The 13,750-nt window shown below is 43.9% G+C and overlaps 2 protein-coding genes across 6 annotated transcripts in view; one reads left to right on the top strand and one right to left on the bottom strand.

The window, feature by feature from the left end:
- PLG (plasminogen) overlaps window positions 1-3,612 on the top strand; it is a 44,375-nt gene extending 40,763 nt beyond the window's left edge. For 3 of the 4 annotated variants that reach the window (XM_019951458.2, XM_019951459.2, XM_019951457.2), the window contains 2 exons: window positions 2,411-2,556; window positions 3,208-3,612. In XM_019951458.2, the coding sequence (XP_019807017.1) occupies window positions 2,411-2,556; window positions 3,208-3,369 (308 nt within the window). In that variant the 3' untranslated portion in view covers window positions 3,370-3,612. The remainder of the gene's footprint in view (window positions 1-2,410; window positions 2,557-3,207) is intronic. The other variant, XM_073789805.1, reaches the window with a different exon arrangement.
- A 923-nt stretch (window positions 3,613-4,535) lies between these two features.
- Window positions 4,536-13,750, bottom strand: part of SLC22A3 (solute carrier family 22 member 3) — an 88,760-nt gene continuing 79,545 nt past the window's right edge. Inside the window, exons 9-11 of one of the 2 annotated variants that reach the window (XM_019951445.3) lie at window positions 13,352-13,464; window positions 10,011-10,110; window positions 4,536-5,795 (exon numbers count right to left, since the gene is read on the bottom strand). In XM_019951445.3, coding sequence (XP_019807004.2) covers window positions 5,735-5,795; window positions 10,011-10,110; window positions 13,352-13,464 — 274 coding nt within the window. In that variant the 3' untranslated portion in view covers window positions 4,536-5,734. Of the gene's footprint in view, window positions 5,796-5,815; window positions 8,044-10,010; window positions 10,111-13,351; window positions 13,465-13,750 lie in introns of those variants that run through there. The other variant, XM_073789806.1, reaches the window with a different exon arrangement.

Below are 13,750 nucleotides of genomic sequence, written 5' to 3'. Positions count from 1 at the left end.
CTCAGGATCATCATCATCACCATCGCCGTCATGGTCGGCCCTCAACCCTCCCCGTCATCACCACTGTCACTGTCGTCAATAAGTACCACATAACCTGTGTGTAGCTGAGCCCTGATGGAACCCAGGCCTGCCAGACCCCCGCAAGCCCATTCACTGTTTCTTCTGTCTCACCCAGCACCCACACTTTTCTAACTATCACCCTGCACTGGGTTCCCCTGTCTCTCCAGGCCTCGTCTGAATGTCTAACTGGAGAAAATGATTCTCAATGTATTCATTGGATCAGGAGTCACAAAACATGAGTCAGGTCTGTTTACCGATTTTCTATGTGTCAGTAATGACATCAGATCCATCAGCCTCTCCGTGTGAGGTCAGAATTCTCCCCTTTAGTCTCCAGACTTGCCCTGACTTCCGTATTCCAAAGCAAGGTAAGGGTTGATGTCGAGGGGGTCATTCATGTCAGCCCCTCATCAGCAATCGCTGGGTATTTTCGGGGACCTGCTTCGACGTCCCCACCACCCCATCAGGTCCCTAGGTCACCCTCAGCCTCAGAAACGCCATCTCTCCTGTGGCCACACGATGGCAGCACCTCTGCACAGACCACGAAGGCGTCTGGTCAACTAGCAGTGGATTTGTCCCTAGCCTCGGGATGCCTGTCTTGCTCAGAAAGCAGATGTAAGAGCAGGACACTCAGTTAAATTAATTTTCAGCAAAAATTTTTGAGAAGGCCGCACCCTCTGCATATCCACCCAATTCAGAAAATGCATCCGCTACCCAATGCTTCTGTGGTCAGGACTTTCGTCCTCAGTGGCTCTGCCTGCCCAGGGCTGGGACTCGCCTCTTCTTTCCAGATGGTGGTTCTCTTAGGTGCTCCCGTCAACTCCAGCATAAGTTTTCTGAACTCAAGACAATTTTCCGATTTTATTAAAAGTCTTTGGAGAAGAAGCAGTACCTTATTTCTTGGCTGTTTCACGCTGGCAACGCAAAGATTTTGCAAAACTCATGAAAGCTGGGCTTGCAAAATTGGAAAACTGGATTATTTGTGAAAATGCTGAGACGTACCTGGGTGTGTCCATCTGGAAAACATCATCACTTCTTGTGATTGTGCACGGGTTCTATTTCCATTTGCCAAAGTAAGAAAAAGCAGTTTTTCTCACGAAGAAAGAAGTACAGTGAGGAAAACAAGCACATCAAAGAATCTTTACTGGCCCTAATCGGAAAAGAAATGTAAATTAGGAAATAAATTAAGACGATGTCCACCCATCACATTAGCAAGCATTTGAAAATTATTAGACCCCACACGCTCAGAAGGTTGTTGTGCGCTGCTTTTTTTCTAGTGACAGTTTACACTGTCACACCTGTTTAGAAAATATTTGGCAAAGATATTGGGAACCATAAATATGTCTATATAATCCCTCAGAACTTAGACTTAAGAAAATACTAAGGAATATGAATAACCTGTAGGAACAAAGAAGTGACACGTTGAGAGCAGCTGTTGTAGCCAATGAACGTGGTGGTGAAGAGTTTGGGCCATGATGTTGCAGACCCAAGTTCAAATCCCAGCTCCACCGTACTTGCTGGGTGATCCTGGGCAAACGACACACCCTTCCTAAGCCTCAGTTTCCTTAACTGTACAATAGGAACGACAAAAGTGCCTCGGTGATCGGACTGTTTTAAGGATGAAATGAGCTACACCACATAATGAGCTTGTGCCTGAAAAAGTTAATTGTCAGTAAATGACAGTTGTTCTTTTTTTTAAATATTGTGGTAAAATATACGTAACGTAAAATTTACTTTTTTAACTATTTTGAAGAGTACAAGTCTGTGGCATTTAGCACCTGCACAACGTTGTGCAACCGTCCCCACTATTTACAGAACACTTGCCTCACCCCAAAAGGAAATCCCGAACCCATTCATCAGTCACTCCCAACTAAAATATTAATTATACAGATTGTAGGTTTATGAAAGTCTTTATGATATAACTTTGTGTGGAAAAAATGTGCACTATGATATAAGTAGCAAAAGGAGCGTATAAAAATCCTAGAAGGGAATATATGAAAACAGTAGCACTACTATTTCTCAATCTCCCTTTATACATTAAAAGTAAATTTCTTTATAGTTTAAAAAAAAAAGAAACCAAAAAATAACAACACAAACCAACCTCAAAATCCCATAAAGAAGCCCAGGTTAATTAAGTCTAGGTCTTGGGAACATGAAATCTTACGTAATGTTTATACTTTCAAGGGTCAGAAAGAAAAAAGAAAGATTTCTACTAGTACCGGGAACTGACTTCTTGTTTTATCCAACCTCACGATGAACATGAGATCTATCATTGCTGCTCTGTTGTTCTGGAAGCTTCCTTGCGGACACGTTTTCGATCCAGTCACCATGCGTTTCATCTTTTTAAACACAGGCACTTACGGCGCTGGCTTGCTCAAGGAAGCCCGGCTGCCTGTGATTGAAAACAAGGTGTGCAATCGCTATGAGTATCTGAATGGGAGAGTCAAACCCACCGAGCTGTGTGCGGGGCATCTGACTGGAGGTGCTGACAGCTGCCAGGTAACAAAAGACTAAAGACGTCAAAGTTCATCTTGTGTTGGCCTGTTTTGGCCCCTTAGACATTTCAGCCCCAAAGCAGCAAATTCGAGAAGGATTTGTCAGTCGAAGGCCACAGTCTAAATGTTGCCCAGAAACCTTTTAAGTGTGTCTCTGAAGGCTGATTCAGGTCATCTAGGGTGATTTCTTCGGCCTTGAGTTCCACACTGGTTGTAAGGGAATAGTTAAGCACCATCACGGCAACAGCCCCTACACCTCTGGGAGGGGGATCTTGGGTGGGACTCGGGACGTGGCCTTTCTAGTAGGAAAGGGAGGTTGGTATAAGACAAAGACCCTCCCACACCTCCTTTAAGATTGTTCCTGGGGTTACCCTTCCTAAGAGAAACCCCAAGGCTTGAAGGGATGAATACAGTTTTCACAAGGGATTTCTTTTCCCCCCGGGAAACACTAAATGGTACGGTTTCGTTAAACGTACATTGCCTAGTACTGAAGCACAGCAGATGTTCCAATAATATGTTACTAAGTTCCTTTCTGGTTGGAAAGGGATGTTCAAATACTGGGAACAACCTACATTTGGGTAATAGAAGGATGACATCCCATACTAAAAGGATGGAAGCTTAATCCTCTCATGGTTTTTTCCCTTCCTCTGTGTAGGGTGACAGTGGAGGGCCTCTGGTTTGCTTTGAGAAGGACAAATACATTTTACAAGGAGTCACTTCGTGGGGTCTTGGCTGTGCACGCCCCAATAAGCCTGGTGTGTATGTTCGTGTTTCAAAGTTTGTCACTTGGATTGAAGAAACAATGAGAAAGAATTAATTAGATGGGAGGCAGAGTGAAGCATCAGCAGATCTGAAGCTGGAACCTGGGTAGGGAATTCAGCGTACTCAAAACTAATTGATGGTAATCAAACTAAGTTTGACACTGTACTTAGCTACCAGCTACTGCCAACCGCAACATTTGTTTGTATTGCTGTGGATAACTTGTTCCTGTCCATGGACTGCTGGATTCTGTAATAATGAGGCAATACAGCTATGACATTTGTTGAAAATAAACTCTGTACTTCCTTTGACTTAATTTTTTGATTTTCACTGTTTTCATGCTCTTCGTTCATCCTACCAATTGTAAATGGTGTAACTCTTACAGACCTGAGTGATTTCGTTCCCTCTCATAAGGAAGAGAGGAACGAGAAGCCTGTAAGATGAATAGAGAAGCCCTAGTAAGTCACCTATATATTTACCTTGTCACACATCTCTAACGTGTTTATTTTTGGCACTGGGATGAATGTTTTCAAAGCTGCAGCATACATGGGGAATCATGAGCGCAAATTCTGTTCTTGGGAATGAAATCTGTTACTGACAACTTGACTCTAGCCCAGCACAGGAGACCCTGGGCAGACAGCTGTATTCTGAGAAGTAAACCGGGCAATGGAAGTGTCGTAACACAAGACCAGCTAAGAGTCTGAATGGTATTCTGGGTCACATATGAGTCTAGGAATGGTGCCAAGAGCCTGGAAAGGAGCAACGAACATATACTGAAGGTGGACTATTTAATTTCCATCAGTAATTGGCTGCTTGGATATGTAGCATACTTTGTCACATGGGAAGAGTGTTTTACAGTGACTCACGTTCAGAAAGAAGAGAAAGGATGCCAATTGATTTTTCTTGACAATTTACATTTTTTTATTGTTATCAGAACCCAAATGTCAACTCAAAATACAATTCCAAGGTGATAGTATCAAGAAGCAACAGTCATCTCACAGCAAAGAGAAAAATGCAAAAGAAACAAAAATGCAAGGGTGTATGAATAAAGGGTAAGTGCAGCATTACACCCTTAAAGAACTGTGTTTATTTCATTGAAAAATAAAGTATTCATATTCAATTCTGATGTGCTTTAAGGATTAAAAACTTATTTTACAATTAGCACGTACACCGTACATATCGTCACACGTTCACATAGAAACTTTCTTCCTCACTGGCAAGGTTTCCCTTTGGCTCCCATTTTACCTGTCCACCCAAAATAATTCATTAAACAATTCTGCATAAGATACATACTGAACCTGAAAATATAACAAATGTGACATAGAAAGCAGGACATCATAAAGACAGCATATTTGTATTTAAACTCCACATTTCAAAAAGTCTCAGTAACAAAAAAGAAAGATCCAATCCCTTATTAGTACCTGTAAAGTCATGTACAATATAAACTTCTGCTCATTCTTTTAAGCATGGATATAACTGACCTTTCTTTCAAACTAAAATGTAAGCTTCTTCCCAAGACAAGGCAAAAGTGTCAAGATTGAATGAGATTTGTCCATAGTTTTCACTCTTGACCATGGGCATCATCATAGAGCTGAACTCACACATATAAGATAAATATCCCTGTATGATTAAAATCTGAAGACCCATGAAGTCATAGTCCATGGGTTTCACCAGTAAAACACTGAATATGTGGCTCTAGGCGTCCACTAAAGGAGGACCGCGGTTACCCTGAATCATCTCAGGACCAATCTGATTTTACAAACAATAGAGCCAAATCCTTGGATTGTCCAGCAGATTTGTTCTTATTTCTGGAACAAGGCCTAAAAGTGCCTGCAACCCTAGATGCTCCAGGAGCTTAAGGCGCTCAAGGTGAGAAGAGAAAGCAAAGGCCCAGAGCCAGGTGGCCCGAGGTCCTTAGATTCAGTCTCCGCATTAACAAGATTCCCACATCTTCATCTTCCCTGGAATCATCAGATCCCTCAGTTCACAGCCTCCATGTCTTGATCAGATTTGATGAGCCCATTTCTGTACACTTGCCCCAGATCCTTGGTTTGCACATCTTGCATTCCTGATGGAACCGTCATTGAGAACTGGGTGGGGCTTCTCTTGTCTCTCTGTAACCCAGTGGGTCAGAGACACTGCCCCAGCGTGAGAAAAAACCTCAGGAGGAGCTGTGCACACAACGGGCTCTTGGCTAAACCGGTCACATATTACATGTTCCCAGAAACTTTGACAGCACGATGAGTCTTGATTCATCCGACATTGTATAAAAATACTCTGGATAGTCTGAATGTCTATGTAAAGTATTAAAAACACTTGGAGCTGCACAGCTGAAGTGGACACACACACGTCTCTGCAAGGCACGTCGGTTCCTTGGGGGGACCAGCCTGAATAGCTCTTCCCTTGCATCGTTGGCAGGGGGCTCAAAGGTGAGAGCTCAAAACTTGAGTTTTCTTTTTTCTGCCACATTTATAGGAATGTGGACTAACAAAACAAAGGAGAAAAGAGAAAGTCCTTATAAAAGATTACACAACTAGTGAGAAGGAAGTCTTTTTGTTATTACTCAATTTCATAGTTGGTTTTGATCGAATACACTCACGCGTAACTGCTCATAAAAACCCAACTCAAAGGGAACAAAATTAACTGTCTCCAAGTCATTTTTGGCCTGCCCTCAATCCCTAGGCAGGGGTTAATTAGCATTATAGCACATATAAATTCTTTATGAATTTCTACTCTGTAACAGATGGTTTGGAAATGGGCTGCTGATGTGAACAAAAGAAAGCAGAAATGAGAAAATGACTAAGTGCTGTTGTAGAAGGGAAAATGCTAACAGGTTTCCGTAACTTGGGGCTAAGTAGTTTTTGTTCCTGAGTAAGTGATTATAGAATGCAATCAATGTGCTTAACTTGTAAAACCATAGATCAGACTTTTATTAGACGTTTTTTCAAGGGTAGGGACCAGGCATAATTAATTAATTTACCCAATTTTTTAATTATGAAAATTTACAAACAGAAAAAAATTCATGTAAGTTGAATTTTTGTTGGTCGAATTCTTCCTGTGTATGTACTGCTTGTATATTAATTTTCCCTGCACACCATTGAGCTGGCCTTCTCACCTCCAAAACTCCATCTCTTCCAATTGTTTAATTCTATTTTTAATATGTTTGAATTGGCAAAAGAGTCTTGATCTCAAATCACTCCCTCTTCCTCCACTTTTTCCTAATGAGTTTGAAAATCTGACTTCTGACTGGTTTGGGGATCAAGAATGAGTCTATCACGCTCACTATAAATGAGCAGCAGCAAATGGAGTCGAGTCAAAAAGAAGAATGCAGTGCCTGTCACTGGAGGGTTGGCACAGAGGGCATTCATAAAAGAGGGCAGCAGATGTGCAGGAAAAGAACTCTGCACCACTGAGTTAGACGTCTTAAAACTCCAATGACACATTCCCAGGCTTGTGCCACCAACAGTCAGCACTGAACTTCTTACTTTTGACCCTATAATCCCGGCCGGGATGCTCTCCTGCGTACCCCAGCCCTGAACAGATCCCGCAGGGCACATCAGCCCATGAGAAGTTGCCCTTAAAGTTTGGATATCTTATTTGAAGATAATCCTATTTCCTTTCTCACCATTTCCCCTGCTTTATCTAACCTTAAATAGTCTTCTTTCTTTCCTTTGGTCTGTTAGCATGACTGCAATTGGAGTGACAGGGTTGGACACCGCCCACCCTGATCTGGCCCCCATACGCTCATACAAACCAAATAATTATCTGTGATGACACAGCTAACAGCATGTTTATCCTTTCTGGATGACGCAAGTCTTTCCATGATGTAACACTCAAGAGGACAGTTTTGATACCTTTTATAAATTTCTTTTTTAAAAAAATATTTATTTATTTATTTATGGCTGCGTCGGGTCTTAGTTGCAGCACTCGGGATCTTTCATTGTGGCACGCGGGCTTCTCTCTAGTTGTGGCACGGGGGCTCAGTAGTTGTGGCGTGTGGGCTTAGGTTCCTCGCGGCACGTGAGATCTTAGTTCCCCAACCAGGGATCGAGCACGAGTCCCCTGCATTGGAAGGCAGATTCATAACTACTGGACCACCAGGGAAGTCCTCCCTTTTATAAATTTCTTAACTTAATTTTGGTTTATAAAATGGCAATGTCTTAAAGAGAATCTCCCACCACACCTCAGACTTCACGTAGCATTGTTTTACGGTAAAACATAGGTAGAGCTTTGGTTGAGGAATAAGCCATTACCTATCAGTTTACTTACAAACAAGCACAAGAATCTGATTGGGTTACTTCATGGGACGAATGTCCACCTGTGCTCTGATTGGCCAGTCCTGTTAGAAGTCAGCTGGTGGTTTGGTTTTGAGTACACTGATAAGCCTTTCTTAGGAAAGTTCTGAGATGATTCGTCAATCTTATTTTTCAAAATAGCATCAAGAAATAGGACTAGGAAATCACTGTATAGGTTTTAAAGATCTGGTTGAAATACTTCTGAGCGATGGTTGCCTATCTCTGGGGAGGGGGATGGGACCTCATTAAAAGAGGATATGAAGAGAGAAATTTCCAATACTACCAGGGGATTCTTGCTATTAAAATACTCATAATCAAGTAGGATACAGCATGAGATAATAAAACTACCCAAAACAACAGTCACACCTGTACACTGGACAATATCAATCCCAGTACTAGCATGTAGAAGCTGTGAAGTCTCTCTGAGCGTGGATTTCCTAGTATACAAAAAAGTAAGGGTAAGACCTTGTATTGCACACAATCACTTTGAGTATTAAATGAAATGACATATATGAAACCATCGATCACGTATATAAGGACCTAAAAAATGTCGGTTTCTATTCTCTTCCCAGTCTGTCAAGTGAAGAATAAAACTGCCATGAGGTTACTAACATTTCAGTCTTGTCATAAATACTTTTGATACACTTTTTAAAAATTTAGAGATCCATACTCTTTTTTTTTTTTTTTTGCGGTACGCAGGCCTCTCACTGTTGTGGCCTCTCCCGTTGCGGAGCACAGGCTCCGGAAGCACAGGCTCAGCGGCCATGGCTCACGGGCCCAGCCGCTCCGCAACATGTGGGATCTTCCCGGACCGGGGCACGAACCCGTGTCCCCTGCATCGGCAGGCGGACTCTCAACCACTGCGCCACCAGGGAAGCCCAAGAGATCCATACTCTTAATTTCTAGGTCACTGTTTAGAAGAAGATGGATTTTTATTTTTAAAATTAGCTGTTAGGAGCTTCTCTGGTGGTGCAGTGGTTAAGAATTCGCCTGCCAATGCAGGGGACACAGGTTCTATCCCTGGTCCAGGAACTAAGATCCCACATGCCGTGGAGCAACTAAACCTGTGCACCACAACTACCGAGCCTGCGCTCTAGAGCCCGCGAGCCACAACTACTGAGCCTGCGTGCCCACAGCCTGTGCTCCGCAAAAAGAGAAGCCACCACAATGAGAACCCCGCGCACCACAACGAAGAGCAGCCCCGCTCACTACAACTAGAGAAAGCCCGTGCCCAGCAATGAAGACCCAATGCAACCAAAAATAAATTTAAAATAAATAAATAAAATTAGCTGTTAAATTATTTTTTTTTTAATTCACAAATGAGGACTTCCCTGGCAGTTCAGTGGTTAAGACTCCACACTTCCAATGCAGGGGACACAGGTTCGATCCCTGGTCAGGGAACTAAGACCCCACATGCCACGCGGTGCAGCCAGAAATTTTAAAAAATTAAAAAAAATAAAATTCACAAATGATACAAGACCATGAGTTGTAATTAAAAAAATAAAAAATCGAACAATTCAGAAGTCTATGGGGTATAAAAGTAATGTCCTCCCTTCTACACCCTGCTTCCCGAACGATTTCTATCCCCAGAGGGTATATTTTATCATTTTAGATCTTTTCCTATGCATTCTCATATTCATATTCTCTCTTCCTATCTTTTTATTATGGAAGATTTCAGAGAGATTAGAATATGTGTACTGTGGATTTTTCTTGATATAACAAAAACATATTTCATATTCATATGTTGGTTGGATATTAACTTTCCCTGTACACCATTTAGACACCCTTTTCCCAAATTCAGTCTTTCTCACTGTCCTTCTCCTATCTTCTTTCTATCTATGTATCACTTATCATTCACCTATCTATCTATCGATTGAGCTATCGTTCTTCTATCATCATCTGACTAGCATTTATTTTCCCATCTAGTTATAGAGAGGGATTACTCTTGGTTTTATTTTTTAATAAATACTATAACACATTGTTCTGTGACTTTTCACTTTGTAATCCATCTTGAAAATCCTCCATGTCTTTCCATATAGATATATCTCAATTATTTTATAGATATATTATCATTTTCACCATCGGTTGCCTATCGATGCACATTTAAATTATTTCTACTTTGTCCAATCATCAGTCTCTTTCCTTTAGATTCCTTCTGAGTTTTAACACCTTATTTGGAAATGTTTCCCTCTTCATAACCACATTTAAAAAATAAAACGTATTCTTTTACAGATTTGCTTTACATTAACCTTTTAAATCTACTTTGAACTTTTTGCTTAAGATGTAAGATAGGGATTTAATATTATATTTTCCCCCCTGGATATTCGATTTTCTTAGCACCGTCCTTTCCCAGTGGGTTTGAAATGCTGCTTTTAATTAGGATGTGCTGCATTTTGTACCGTACCTGCCGAGTTTTTCTACATCATCCACTGTTTCTGGCAGGGCGATGCCCTTGGTTTCAGGCAGAAGCATCACAAGAGCACCGCAGACAGATGCCAGGATACCTGTGGAACAGGAGAAAGGCGTTACGGTACCGGGAACGCACAGCGCCCCCTCATGGCCCCCTGCTCAGTCTGGAAGCCGCTGTGCTCACTGCCTGGGCTCATCCTGCCCCGCAGCAGCCCTCTGGTCACCCTGCCCAGCGTTCCTCTGTCATGATTTCACAGGTTCTCAGCCTTCCTCAAACTCTAGACAGTTCCATCGCTCCCGTGCTCTTGGCCTCCATCCATTCATTCACTCGTTTCACAATTTACTGAGGACCTACCAAGTGCCAAACACTCCGAGAAGCCCTCACCTCCTACTTCACAGGGAACATAGAAGCCACCAGTGAGGAGTCCCTCAGCCTCCTTTCACTGCACCCTGCCCCTCCCCTTCCTGCTTCCATCATGTGACACCCAAGACTTGTGCCCACATCTGCCCGAGAGCATCTCCTGGCGTCTTTGTGGGCTCCGCGCTGTAGTGATTCATCTCCCTCCAGCACCTTTAACCCATCAGTGGTCGCCTTGAAACATATTCAAATCTCTCCTCTTTAAAGAGCCTTCTATCAACCTCACCATCCTCCCTTCTTCCGTTCTTTAGAACCACAGTTCTTGCAACACCATCCTCTCCTATTTTCTACACATCTTCATATCCCAGCGCTGTGCTGGTAAATGTCTAACAACCAGCTCTCCAGAAAATAGAGTCCTGATGTGCAGCAGCATTTCCCTGTTTCCGTGGTGTAAATACGCCCATCGTGGATGCGAGCGATTCAAACCAGCAGTGTGACGTCGCGAGTGAGGCTCTGGGGAGATGGGCGGCAGCATCTCCACCATGGACTACGGTGGACGCACCAGCCTCGGGGACAGATGCAGTAGAACTCAATGAATCAGGAACTCATGAGGTGTGCGTATTTATTACCTCTGTTTTTAATCTATTTTATATATTCCATTTTTAATGATGGATGTGTTTAAACTGGCTCAAAAATTCTTGAAAACTTGACAGTTGACCTTGGCGGACCAGAGTCACCTCCCACCTCCACCTGCCCTAATCCGGCTCTGCTCCATGTCCCCTCTGGCTTTGCTCCAGCCAGGTCGCCAGTTGCTGCCACCGCCAGGTGCAGTGGCCCTGCTTCTCGTCTTTGCTGCCTGGCCTCGTGGCAGCTCTGGCAGCTGGTGACCTCACCCGCTGTCCCCTGGCTTCCCTGCCCCACGCTCCCGGTTTCCCTCCTGCCCCTCTTGCATCCCTTCTCATCCCCTGGCTGGTTCCTCTCCCTCTGCTTATGCTGGATGCTCTGTCGTTCCTCAGGGCTCCGTCCTGGGCCCCCTTCTTTCCTCTCACTCTGTCCTGTTCCCTGTAGACGGGGTTTCGGTCACTCCCATGGTTTCAGTGGCTATCTACATCCAGATGGCTTCCAAACCTTCATCACAGGGCCACACTTTGCTCCCGACTCAGCTCATCAAACCTACTGGCCTCTCACCATTTCAACTTGGATTTCTCAGACGCACCTCATGCTACAAACAGCCCAAACAGTATCCCTCCGCGTCCTCCTGCAGACGGGCACCTCTGACATTCACTAAACTAGGGCTGGCCCTGCCACCTATGGCGCTGCCAGCCCAGAGGCCGGCTGCCAGCTCCCTGGTCCCTCTGGCCCTCGTCCCTTCAATCACCCCCTTTTGCCAATTCAACCTCCAATATGTTTTTGTGGATCCTTCCACTCCTCAACATTCTCAGTGCCATCACCCTAGACCCAGTCCTTAGGAAATCTCTTACCTGATTACACCAACGTTCTTTGAATCATCTCACCAATAGCATTGTCCCCCTCTAACTCACAGGCATACCTGCCATCAGAGTCATGTCTCTAAAATGCAAACCTGACACTGTTAACCCCGGCTTGAAACTGCTCTTTGGATAAAGAGCAGACCCTTTGCACATCAGAGAAGACCCTCCATGGTCCGGCCCCAGCTCACCTCCCCAGCTTCATCTCTCTTCAGGCCCCAACTTACACACTGCACTCTGTCCTTTAACTTCCTCTTACTCTAGGCCTTCCCGCTGCCTAGAGCACCAGCCCACGCCTCTCACGTGCATAATTCCTATTCAACCTCCACGTGGCCCCCTTGCTCCCTGACTCCACGGGGCTGGTGCTCCCTGCGATGTGCTCTCATGGTGCCCTTATTTATCACACTCCCCTGTGACTGTTTGGAAAGGCGGCTCCCTCCCCAGCCAGACTCTGCGAAGCAAGGGCCTGCCCTGCGGCACCAGCGCCCAGCTCCGCCAGCCGGGCTCACAGGCAAGCCCCAAACCTCGACGGCCTGGGCTGTCAGGCAGCTCTGTCCTGGTTGCACAGTGGCCTCTCTCTGCTTTTTCGTGCTGGCCCAGAATCAATGCTGAGCTTGTTTATCAGATCCCGTGAAAGAGCTTGAAATGATCTTTTATGGAATCACTGGTGTCAGTTGATTAGAAGCCGACTTTATGGTCCCTAGCACAACTGAAGGACTCCTGCATTCCTCCGGATGTATGCCCTCATGGAGGCAATGTTTTCATTGGAGCTTAAACTGCGGAGCAATGGGTAAAAAACCTCTACCGGGAGTAAGGAAGTGGAGGTGGAGGAAAGGTAGGTGAGCAAGGGGCAGCCGGCATCCTCTCTTGCTGAGGAGGGTATGAGATCTGGGCAGAAACAGCACTGGAGATGCACTGGACTGAATTACCCTAAGGGCCCTCCCTATGCTATGGTTCTATCCCTTCATGAGTTTCATGAAGATTGAAGGTCGGAAGGAGGGTATGAACTTGAGGGGCATCAAAGAGGTTATGGTACGTGTCTACAAGGGCTTCTGTGTCTCTGATCTTTCGGCATGGCGTGCTTAGCATAAAGCACGTGCAGATACAATATTGAGAGGCATGGAGCACTTAACAATACAATTTGTTTAGGCTTGTTTTTAAACATACAGAAGGTCCTATTATTTGGTCCTATTTGGAAAATTATTGGTTATGTTCCACAATATTATAAAAAAGTTTCATAATATTTGATTTTAACTCAGAACCTCAACGAAGAAAGCTAAACTGAACACTTTTTTATAGCAACCCTTAATGTAAAGTAAATTTAAATGGTTTAGGGTCCACATTTCATGGTGGTTCCTCAAAACAGAAACAGCTGTTATAAAAAGAGCAAATGGTTAAAATTGATATCCAGCCTGATGATCATTTTAGCTTCTATTAACGTGAAAATGTGGATGAGAGCATTTAAGAATAGGATATAAAGGGAGAACTTACCAAAGATGATGAGAGGTAGTTCCAGCCAAACGGCCGCTAAGCGGAAGAGCAGAAACGGGGCTATGATCCCCCCAAAGTCACATAAACCTGAACAGAGTGAAACTCCAAAGTTTCTGCAGAACAAAAAAATTGTTTTAAACAAAAAGTATTTAAATAAGTTCAAGATACGTAACATTTTCTGATATCTAAGTAACAGAGAAATTGTAACAATATTTCCCACTTCTCTAGCTTTTAACTTTGAAACTTTCTCCTCTCTCATACCCTAAGCGCATCGTTTCCAACCTGCACCAGTTCACATCTGGCTAAAAGCTGAGTCACAGTGAGGCTAGTTGGGGGCGGGGGCGGGTCCACAGTATTGGTGGAAATCCATCTTCCATCAGCAGCTCACTCCCCAGCCTG

The sequence above is a fragment of the Tursiops truncatus genome, chromosome 12, assembly GCF_011762595.2.
Source record: "Tursiops truncatus isolate mTurTru1 chromosome 12, mTurTru1.mat.Y, whole genome shotgun sequence".
NCBI lineage: Eukaryota > Metazoa > Chordata > Mammalia > Artiodactyla > Delphinidae > Tursiops > Tursiops truncatus.
This window is presented reverse-complemented; position numbering and strand designations above follow the sequence as displayed.